The 11,032-nt window shown below is 48.6% G+C and overlaps 1 protein-coding gene across 1 annotated transcript in view; it reads right to left on the bottom strand.

Annotated features, from left to right (window-relative positions):
• The window catches only part of prdm10 (PR domain containing 10), a 35,820-nt gene that overhangs the window by 12,593 nt on the left and 12,195 nt on the right, over positions 1–11,032 (bottom strand). The window contains exons 8-10 of the mRNA XM_039789527.1: positions 10,627–10,699; positions 10,361–10,478; positions 10,159–10,276 (exon numbers count right to left, since the gene is read on the bottom strand). Of these exons, the coding sequence (XP_039645461.1) occupies positions 10,159–10,276; positions 10,361–10,478; positions 10,627–10,699 (309 nt within the window). The remainder of the gene's footprint in view (positions 1–10,158; positions 10,277–10,360; positions 10,479–10,626; positions 10,700–11,032) is intronic.

Genomic DNA, 11,032 nt, shown 5'->3' with positions numbered 1-11,032 from the left:
TATATATATATATATATATATATATATATATATATATATATATATATATATATATACATCTTAACATTCAGTTCTCAAAGTTCAGATTCAGTTCTCAAAATTCAATTTCAAGTTACTGAGACAGACATCCGGGTAGTTGGAGGATGAAGGAAGAGCAATCGAGCGCAGATCGATAGGTAGAGTTCAGTGGCGCAGGATTAGCACTAAAGATGCCAGACTGTTGTGCTGTTTATGGATGTTGGAACGAAAGAAATGAAAAAAACAAACAGCAAGGAATAACAGTTCACAGGTGAGAACATGTTTTATGATATATATGCCGCCTTGGACCTGCAATCTGAGCTCCAACGGCAGGTGGAGAGTTCCTTGGCCCGGCGGCAGCGTCTCTTTCCCCGGGCAGGAACACCACTTCGCCTCGCTGCTGCGCCGGTCCCCGCTGAGCCATATGGGACCGGCCAAAGACAGAGTGGTGATCGGCAGGATCTTCCACGTAGTCCAGGACGACCTGTATGTAGATTTCGGCTGGAAGTTCCACTGTGTTTGCCGGCGGCCGGCGGACGGAGAGAAGCTAAAGCGGCAGCAGAGTCCGTCTGCGGCTGCAGGATCTGGAGCTCACTGCCCACTTCCTGGGAGCCAAAACCGACACCACACTGCTGGAGGCCCCGGCCGTACTGCTGCGCCCACTGGAGGGAAGGGAAGCCCGGGAGAACTAGAACCAGGACTCAGCGGAGCGGACTGTCACAGTCTGCTGAAGTTTAAATCACAGGTTTCCTAAAGGGAGTCTGGCGGGACTTGGACTGTGGACGACGAAACATGATTTTAAGTCTCGTTAAATAAATAAATAGATGCAGAAATAAATGATTAAATAGTGGAGGGGTGAGCCTGGACATTTCAGTCTGTTTGAACCTCACTTTGAAGCAGAACCTCTTAGTTCAGAAGGGTAGTTTCTGTTTGGACTCAGATCTGTGTGAACTGATTATAATAAATATTCTTTGTATTAACACATTAGTCTCTTTGTTTTGTTTGTTACTGCACATGATGATAAAGCTACACTTTTAAATCACAAACAAAACTAACTCTAAGGAAGGAGACTAACGATCAGATATTAGAGTTGATTAAAAATAATAATTTACTATTTTGCATTTTAATGTGGAAACATCTTGTATAAACTCAGGGGACTGGCTCTTACATCACATTGTATTGCAGGCTTGCTGATGTACAAAGTAAACCAATGCAATTCAAATGTTTAAATTAATTAACATGTATTTTCAAATATGGATGCAGTAGGCTAGGCTAAGGTAAGTAGCGATAGTTCATTTTAAGTTTACTTAAGTGGAAGAATGTGACTAATAAACCTAGGCCTACTAACACCAGGCATTACATTGTGAACATTGTGAACAGGTAGATTATATTATCTAGGAGTCTCTGGGTCAAGGCGAGGCAAGCACTTCTTCCTCGTTTCATGGTGGGTACTGTGCTCCAAAACATAGGTGCTGATTGACCGAAGAGGAGTCCTGTGTATCTGCGCCACTGAACTCTACCTATCGATCGGCGCTCGATTGCTCTTCCTTCATCCTCCAACTACCCGGATGTCTGTCACAGTAACTTGAAATTGAATTTTGAGAACTGAATCTGAACTGTGAGAACTGAATGTTAAAATTAATAAATTCAGAATTTCAATGCAATAATTCAAGTTTAGCAATTCTTCAACTATAAAGGTTCAAATTTTTTTTGGGGGTCCACTTTTTTTGCCCTTTTGGGCTTTTGTGGGTGGGGTGGGGTGGGGGGGGGGGGGGGGGCCTGTGGGGGGGGGGGGCTTTGTGGGCGGGGGGGGGCACGCGGCCCGGGGCGGGGGCGTTTTGGGCGTTGGGGGGGGGGGAGAGAGTGTAGCGTGTTTTTTTGTGTGGGGGGGGGCTTGTTTGGGCCCCCCCGTCCGCCCCCGCCCCGCTGTGGGGGGGGGCAGCTGGGGGGGGGGGGGCCCCCTTTGGTCGGGGGCGGCCCGGGGGGGGGGGGGGGGCTCTGCCGGGGGGGGTGGGGGGGGGCCCCCGCCGCGGCCGGGCGGGGGAGGGGGGGGGGGGCGGCGTTGTTTGTGTGTTTTTTGCTTCTCCTGGCCCCCCACCCACACACGTCCCCCTCTCCGGGGGCCCCCCTCGCCCCCCTCCCTTCTTGGAGGGGAGCCCCCCCTTTGCTTTTCTTCTTCGGGGGCCGGCCCTTTTGTTTCCCTGCCCCCCCCCCGCGGGCAAACCCCCTTTCCCCCCCCCCCTGGGGGGCCGGGGGCGTTTCTCCCTCCCCCCCGAGGAGGGAACGCCCCCCCCGAGGAAAGGGGGGGGGGGGCTCAACCGCCCACCAACAACCGCGGAGGGGGGGGCCCCCCCCCCCCCCCCCGGCCCCACCCCCACCCCTCCCCCCTGCTCGGGGGCCTCCGCCCCCCCCCCCAGGGGAACAGGGGGAGCTGCCCCTTTTGGTTTTGTTTTGTTGGGCCCCCCCCCAGCCCCCCCCCCCTGCTTTTTTTCTGTGCCTTGCTTTTGTTCTTTTCGGTGCGCCGCCCCGCCCACGGGGGGGGCCGGGGCCCCTGCCCTGGGGGGGGCCTTCTTGCCTTCTTCCCCCCCCAGTTGGAGCTGCCCCTCCCCCCCCCCCCCCTCCCCCCCCCCCCCGGCCCCCTCCCCGGGTGCCCTGGGTTCCCCCGCCCCCCCCCCCCCCCCAGCCCTCGCCGGCCTCCTCTCGCCCCCGGGGCCCCCCCCGCAGGCCCTGGGGGTGGGCGTGGGGGGTGGGTTGGTTGGCTTTGGGGTTTTTGTTTGTTTTGCCCTTTTGCCGTCCCTTTTTGGGCCCGGCCCCCCCCCCTTGCGGTGCCGCCCCCCGTGCTGTTTGTGCCTGCCCCCCTTGGGTGTGGCCGGGCCCCCCACCCCTGCGAGGGCACCCCCAGCGCGCACCGGGGCCCTTTTTTTCGCTTTTTCCCTGCTCCCCCGCCCCCTTTGGCTGCTGCCCCCCCCCACACCCCCGCCACACCCCACCACCCGAGAGCAGGAGGGCCCCCCCGCGGACCCCCCCGGTCCCCCCCCCCTGCCCGGCCCCTCATGCCCCCCCCCCACTGCCCCCCCCCCTGCCCGGGGCTGGGGGTGGCCCCTGCCTCCCACCCCCCGGGGCCCCCCCCGGAGCCCCGGGGCCCCCCTGCGAGCCCCCCCCGCCCCCTTCCCCACCCCCCCCCCCCCCCTCCCCGCCCCGCCCCCGAAGGGCCCCCCACCCAGCCGGGACGCCCTTGTTCCTGTCCCCCAATGCGGCAAAGCCCCCCTCCCCCCCCTGGCCTCCCTCTTTCTTCTCCCTCCTTTATTCCCATTCCCTCCTCCCTCCAGCTAGCCTTCTCCCCTCCTTCCCCCCCTCCTCTGTGCTTTTCCCCCCGATAAATCGCCCATCACAAAACCTGTTTTGGTCGATATCACACCCCAGAGGATGACTCTGGTGCATCCTAGTCTCATCTGTGTAAGTGACACAGAAGACTTGGGCAGCGGTCACAACCACCTGAGGCCGGGCCCACTCGCTGACAGCCACCGGGGACACATTCAGGCTCAGGTCGACACCCTGAGGCCACTTGACCCTGCAGGCAGTCTGCCAGCCCCAGACGGACAAGTCACCGTCATTCATGAGCAAATGGCCATGATTCTTCCAGAGCCTGATCCTGGCTCTGACCTTTCCTTGCCGCCGGCGAGCACACAGCCGCCGCAGTCTGGCAGCCTCGACTTTTCCAACCGTCACAGGTCTTTCCTTTGCTCGCTGAACAACAGCGATGCACCGTGCCACACCTGTATGGCTAAAGGTGCACCCTTTTATGGCGCCACGCCCACAGACGTGCCCATATCACTTTGGCCAAAGAATCTTGCCGTCAGGCCAGACTGGCACCATTACTTGCGCCCACCTGACCCGCCTCCAGCTTTTGCATAGAAAACCCACTGCCTTTCTTCAGAGTCCCCGCAGACTCTCTTCAAGGTGGCTGGAGCAGGCACCTTCTCTGTACTCCAGGGAAAGGGGGTCATACACTTATGGCCCCACCTCCAGGTAAACTTGATCGGCCCAGGTACCAGAACTGGAGGAGGTAACCAGTACCTCCTCACCGTCTCGTGCTCCCTCACCATGTGGGTTGAATGCCTCTCAGCACCCAACTGCACAGCCGTGACAACCACGGTCCTGCTCCTGAACCACACGTTCACTCAGACCAACTCCACATGTGATCCTCACTCCCAGGAGAAGACCAGCTTCTGCACCTGGAAAGGGGGAGGGAGGCTTTCCCCCCCAAGAGGATAAGACTCAAACCAGTTGAGTCATAGGGATAGCTGCATGCCTCACCTCACTCTGTTGACATGCACTTCCATCCTAAAACTTTTCAAACAGTAATCAAACTACCTCAAAGCTTCGGTAGTAAAATTCTTTTCAGGATACCGTTTACTGTTAGTTCCATTCTGTTCCTCAAGAGCCCAGTGCATGCTTTAGACTGTCAGGTGTCACAGAAAACACAACCAGGTGCTAGTAGCGAGAGATTTTAATGCGAAGCAGATGGGAGAAGAAGTTCTTCGGTCAACAAACTCGAGCCTTGTTGTAGACCCATAAATCTGCTACTAACCGTATTGTGCGATCTTCACAGGTACATCTGACGTATAGTCTTGGCAGTGCAATTCCAAATTTATGTAGCTCATAAGAATGAGAGATAGGACTCAATTTTATTTACCTACGCATCCAAAGACAGAATGTATACAGACTAGAGTCTGCATTGAATATTTGTTTTGACATTAAAACCTACATGCACCAGTCCACAGGTACAGGCACACAGTCACATGTACAGACACTGGTGAACCCCAATTCTTTTCTGGAATGAACCTGTTAACCCCCAACTACTTCACTTTCCTATCTTCCTTCATTTTTCTTTTGTTTTTGTTTCACTATTTTGGGTTAATGTCATATCGAAACAGCTACAATGATTGTACAAAATTCTAATTCATTGCTTACCTATTATGTTAAGGATTGTGTTTTGTTTAAACATTTGGTGTTCAGCTATAGTTAGAATTTTGTCTGCCCAGACACTGCCTCATTTGTCTGCCCAGACACTAGCTAAGTTTCCATCCACTTGTCAATCGAATTATCTGAAGTTCGGTAAAAAAACTCATGCGAATAAAGCTGGTGAAAGTGGGTTTCCATCCAACAGCTTTAAAGCGAATAAAAACCTGTGCGTAATGACGTCACATGCTGTTTTGCGATTAAATTGGTATATCGAATTGATTTGAGACATTTTATGGTGTTTCCATTCATTTCTGAACTGAATCGCACAAGATTCAAGCGAACTTTTGCGAACAAAGTTTTGCTAGAAAAAAGTAGTTGTTAATATTAGAAGCCAAGCTATAGCCTAAGCTCCGATGGACCTTTGGCTGAGGATATGATCCAGCTCATCAAAAAGGTGGAACTTGCCTTATATTTTCCCTCCGGCACCGCTGAGAGACAACTCTCTTTTTTGAGCCGTGTATCCCAGTTTGAGCTCCTTCCATTTACTCGCGCGGACGTCCCCACGGCTTGTCGTAGGGACATTCTAAGGCCATCGCCGAAAAAGCTTAACATGGGTTAATATCTAAACAACGATCAGTCATCACCAGTATCATGGTCATATCTTGTCATGAACACTTACGCCTGTCAAAAAACTAAATCGAATCCAACGATTATAAGTTATCTCCGTTAATGTATCGTGATAACGTCCATAATATTTGGACATTGGGTTAGATTTGACCGTTTTAAGTGGTTATGATGAGCAATATAGAAGAGGATTTTTTGGTGATGATCGTTGTTTAGGTACATTAAACCATGTTAAAGCTTTTTCACATTAGGACTTATAAAGCCAATGAGAACCGTGGAGAGTCAACCCCCAGCTGCTCCGCTGCCCTGAAGCAGAAACGCTTTATGTCAGATAACGTCCATAATAATTGGACTTTGGGTTAGATTATTTGACAGTTTTCCGTGGTTATGATGGGTAATATGAGAGAGAAATTTGGAGATGATTGATCATTGTTTAGGTACATTAAACCATGTTAAGCTTTTTCCTCGCCATATTAATAATATTACGGCCACTGATGAAGAAAATATTAACGTGAGATAACTTCTATAATCGTTGGATTTCGATTTAGTTTTTTTGACAGGCTTAAGTGTTCATGACAAAATATAACCATGATAAATCTGGTGATGATTGATCGTTGTTTAGATACATTAAACCACGTTAAGCTTTTTCAAGTTAAGCGTTTAATGTCCCAGTTGTAACTGTTGGTCATTTCCTTCGCGAGCTCCTGATAAATGATGGCGTTTCTTAGATTTTTGCTATCTAAAATAGTGGTTATATTTTTCAGGTAAATTCAAATTAAAAAAGTATCTCGTCTCCTCGTTTGTCCACTTACATCTGTTTTTGTTTTGCAAACAGAGCGGAAATACTGGGCGGAAATGAACTGAAACTTCTTCTTCTTCGTTTTATTGCGGTTTGCAACCATAAAATGACCTAAAACTTAATCGCAATTCATTATTTATTCGGCAAATAACGTTTCCATCAGCGTTTATCGCATAAGCCGTATATCGATCAAGGGAAAATCCGATGAGACCGAACGCATTTCATTTGAGTCGATATTCATGAAATTCAGTCGGATTTTACTGTTTCCATAAGGCATTTTTCATTCGATATCACTTAATTCGGATAAAAACGGGTCGATGGAAACATAGCTACAGTAGCCTCAGTCAACATATGAACATTATGAACTTGTGAACTGCCTCTCATTTCCAGGAAGGCATGGACTATGTTGATATCAGTTTAACCTTTTCTCCCATGAACTGTATGGTCCTTGGTTTGCTCCAAAGACCGGGGACCAACCGCTCTTCAGAGCAAAAAGGGGGACTGTTGGGACCAAGCAGGGGGTTAAACATTATTAACCAAAAATGGCTCAGATTGAGCTGACTGCAGAGACAAGGGACACAGGGAAGGCAAGACAAAGGATCTTGGCCTACATGTGAAACCCAAAGCCAGTTTCACCAAACTCCTACAGGCTGCCACTTGGAAGCAGAGTCGCCAAAATGGAGATTCTACCTCCAACACGAGGAAGGCAATGCAGACTGGTGGTGAGACAAAGAACTGCTTCACACCTGTGACAAGGTTGTGCTTTTCCCATTGGCTGTCGGGCCTTTGAATGCACCACCCCGCCACTAGGAGGTGGAGGAAGGATAAAAGCTGCCGGCGTTTGTGTCTCTTGGCTTTCCACGGTAATCCATTTTACTGACAGGAGGTGCACTAGTCCGGACTAGCTTAACCAGCGTTACCTCGCTGGTCGAGATTGAGCTGGGACATTTTATATCTTTCTGATATACAAGGGATCCGAGGGGATACTGACCCAGTATCTCCTCACATCTGCAGCGGGTTTAATCAGCCTGGATTCAAGAAAAGGACTTTCCGCTCTTCTTGCATCGTCAACCTGGATCGCGTGTCGTCTACTGCTCTGGACGAAACGGATCGTTAAACTCTGGCGAGAGATTAACTACAAACAACACATGTACCGTAAGAGGCTTACACAGTTCTGGGCAGACGTTAGAACTAGTGCGTTTGGTTTGTTTATTAATGAGCAAAGGGTTCGCTACCGCTTGTTGCCATTAATGTGATCTGTGATTGTAATCATGTATTGGCCCATATCTGGTTATTAATCGGTTTCTGTGAATGTATAATTGATCACGATACTGTTGATTATGTGGTGTTTAGTAGCTGGGTAAAACCGTAATCACTACCTGCTAAACCACTCCTTTCACAGAGTTTAGTTACTGTCTGCGAGATAATCGCGGAAATCAGCTGTTAGCCACTGAGCTGGCCATTATCGATAACTAAGATCAGAGTGTTTTCCTCCTTTCCTCTTACAACACACACACACACACACACACACACACACACACACACACACACACACACACACACACACACACACACACACACACACACACACACACACACACACACACACACACACACACACAAACACACACACACACACACCTAACGCTGCTAGCTTAACCACGGCGTCGGGCTACGTTTGTACAGAGCTAAAACACACATGACTGGAGGGGTGGTTAAGTGATAGTTGAGTAATTTTCACCCTAGGTCCTTTGCACATGACCTCGAAGCCAAACGAACTTTTCAGAAGCTTGTTTCAACATTGAGTGTTATAGTAGGCGTTATAGCTGAATAGCTTAAGCGCGGGGTATGGATCAAAGTGTCACTTAACATTACCCCACTAATATTGCCTCTAGTCGATACAACCGTCATGTAGTAGCTAATATGGGTTATGCACTTATAAACGATGGATTGTAAAGTTTGTACTAGAACAGGAGTTTATGAACACTTGCCTGCTGGCTTCTGCTCTCTGCTGTTGTTGTTGCTGTAACACTAGTGCTTAGGGACGTCTACAAATTACAACACGAAAAGAGATACAACAAAAATATTTTTTAATTTAACTTATTTTTTAAAGTAAGTACTGTAGAATAACTAGCAGGAGACAAGTTATAATTGAGGTAAGTTTGGAGACATTACCTTATTTAATCATTAAATTAATAAATATTTTTGTTGCATCTCTTTTCGGTGTTGTAATTTGTAGATGTCCCTAAGCACTCTTACTGCCCGGTAGTAACAACAGCAGCAGCAGCAGCAGCAGAGAGCAGAAGCCAGCAGGCAAGTGTTCATAAACTTCTGGTGTACTTACAAACTTTACAATCCATCGTTTTATGAGTGCATAACCTATTTGTTCTACTGTAGACGTTTGGTATCATTTCGGGCATTATTAGTGGGGTAATGTTAAGAGACACTTCGGATCCATTAGCCTCTGCGCTAAGCTATTCAGCTGATAACGCTACTCTACGCTAACTCTCCCAATGTTCGACCCAGCTGAAAAAAGCTTCTGGGGGGGTGTTTGGCTCGAGGTCATGGTGCAAGGACCCTAGGGTGAAATTACTCCGAACCATCACTTTAAGTGTGCGCGTTGCCTAGCAACCCCCTCGACCTGTTCAACCCCTCCTCGTGCACCCAGCACCACTACCGCCCTCTTGAGGCTAAATAGTTTTGTGCAGCTCACAGGAGTAGCCATTTTTGGTAGTTTTTGTGTTAGACTACACTTCGACACCACACCTCCTCTTTCACTCACTCACTCTCACACACACACACACACACACACACAGCTCCCAAGCTAACGCTGCTAGCTTAACCACGTGGGGTCGGCTTACGTTTGTACAGAGCTAAAACACATGACCAGGGCTGGGTTAAGCGTGCGCGTTGCCTAGCAACCCCTCAACCTGTTCAACCCTCCTCGCGGCACCCAGCACCACTACCCCCTCTTGAGGCTAAATAGTTTTGTGCAGCTCACAGGAGTAGCCATTTTTGATAGTTTTTGTGTTAGACTACACTTCGACACCGCCCCTCCTCTCACACACACACACACACACACACACACACACACACACACACACACACACACACACACACACACACACACACACACACACACACACACACGTTTATTATTGAAGGATTATTGATTAGCTACTGATAATTGTGACCTTAATAAATCTTATTATACTTAAATAGCAGTTGCTTGTGATTATTTGTGTACTTATTGTAATAATTGCTGGTCGAACAGGTCCGTGCTTGAAATCACACCTTCCTTTGTTTCCTTTTAAAGGATCACTATAGAAATGAGACTGTTCCACGGTTTGATTATTGGTCCCTGACTTGCAGGGTGGTGCCCCGTTTGATTGTTTGTTGATTTGATAAAGCTATTAATAACCATATTCATAACTGCATTAATATTGATAAAACATCTTTAATAATTTGCCAATGATCAAATCCGTACCCTACGAGTATCCTACAGTGGGAAATCTGTAGCAGGAAAAGTTAACCCTCTCCTAGACTTCATGTTGTTTATGCAGAAAGAGAACCAGGAAATGAGTAGGGGGAAATGTAACGCCACCAAGGCACAGGCGAGCGACGTGCGTCGCCGCAAAGTGTAGTTACATTTTTCGAGAGGTGCCTGCAGGCTACGGCGTAGGGTCGGTGTCTCCACGTACCTACGTACGTAGCCACGGCGTAGATTTAACATAAATTAATGTGTCCCTTACTGTCTTGTCCCCACCGGCGTCTACAGGTGCATCCAAGCGTATAAACTTAGGGGGCCGCCCCGGTCTTCTTCCTGTCCCAAATCTCCTCCTGCCTCTTCCTCGGCCCCGGCCTCTGGATCTGAAAGACACAGTGGACGGGTCATTTGGGCTTTAGTGATAAGAAAAAGGAAAGAGAAAATGTAAAATAAGGTATGTTTTTTACCTGGTACCAGAGTTGACTTTGTCGTCGTGCATGTTGAGATGTTGCTGCAGTTGTTCAGAGCTCACAAAGCGGCGGTTACACTCATAACAAGGCCAGTTCTTCTCCTGCTCCCGGAGCACTGAGGGAATCCCAATCAGAAAAGGTGTTAAGAAGGAACAATAGAAAGTGAGGATGAGGACCTACTACTGTTGGGATGTGTGATGGGACACATCACATCACAGCAGGGATGAGACATGTGTTGATATTAAGCTAAGTACGGGACTAACCTTTTTTCTCTTCTTCTGTAACATCGTGGATCTTCTGATTGACAAACTCTGCATATGATGCCGCATACCACACCTGCAGAGGGAAATATATAAAAAAAATAATAAATACACCAATTACTACAGCCTACTCAGATGTCCTTCATTAACTGGGACTGATTCACTTTCCCTTTTCAGCTCTGGCTTGTCTCTGCCACCTCCTGAGAAAAAGATCTGGGGCCGTATGATAGAAAGATCTGTTTTTGGTAACCATTACAAAAAAGCCAATTACAGATGAACACGTCAATGTTCCCATCCTTAATTAAAATGGGAAAAGTGTATTACACAAGCATCCTAACTTCTAAAATAAACTCTACTAACTTTATGACAACCGTCGAGCTGTCCTAACTCTTATTTTTTTTTCCTGTTC

Source organism: Perca fluviatilis, chromosome 2, assembly GCF_010015445.1.
Source record: "Perca fluviatilis chromosome 2, GENO_Pfluv_1.0, whole genome shotgun sequence".
Classification (NCBI taxonomy): domain Eukaryota; kingdom Metazoa; phylum Chordata; class Actinopteri; order Perciformes; family Percidae; genus Perca; species Perca fluviatilis.
Note: the sequence above shows the minus strand (reverse complement) of the source record. Positions and strands in the feature narration are given on the sequence as shown.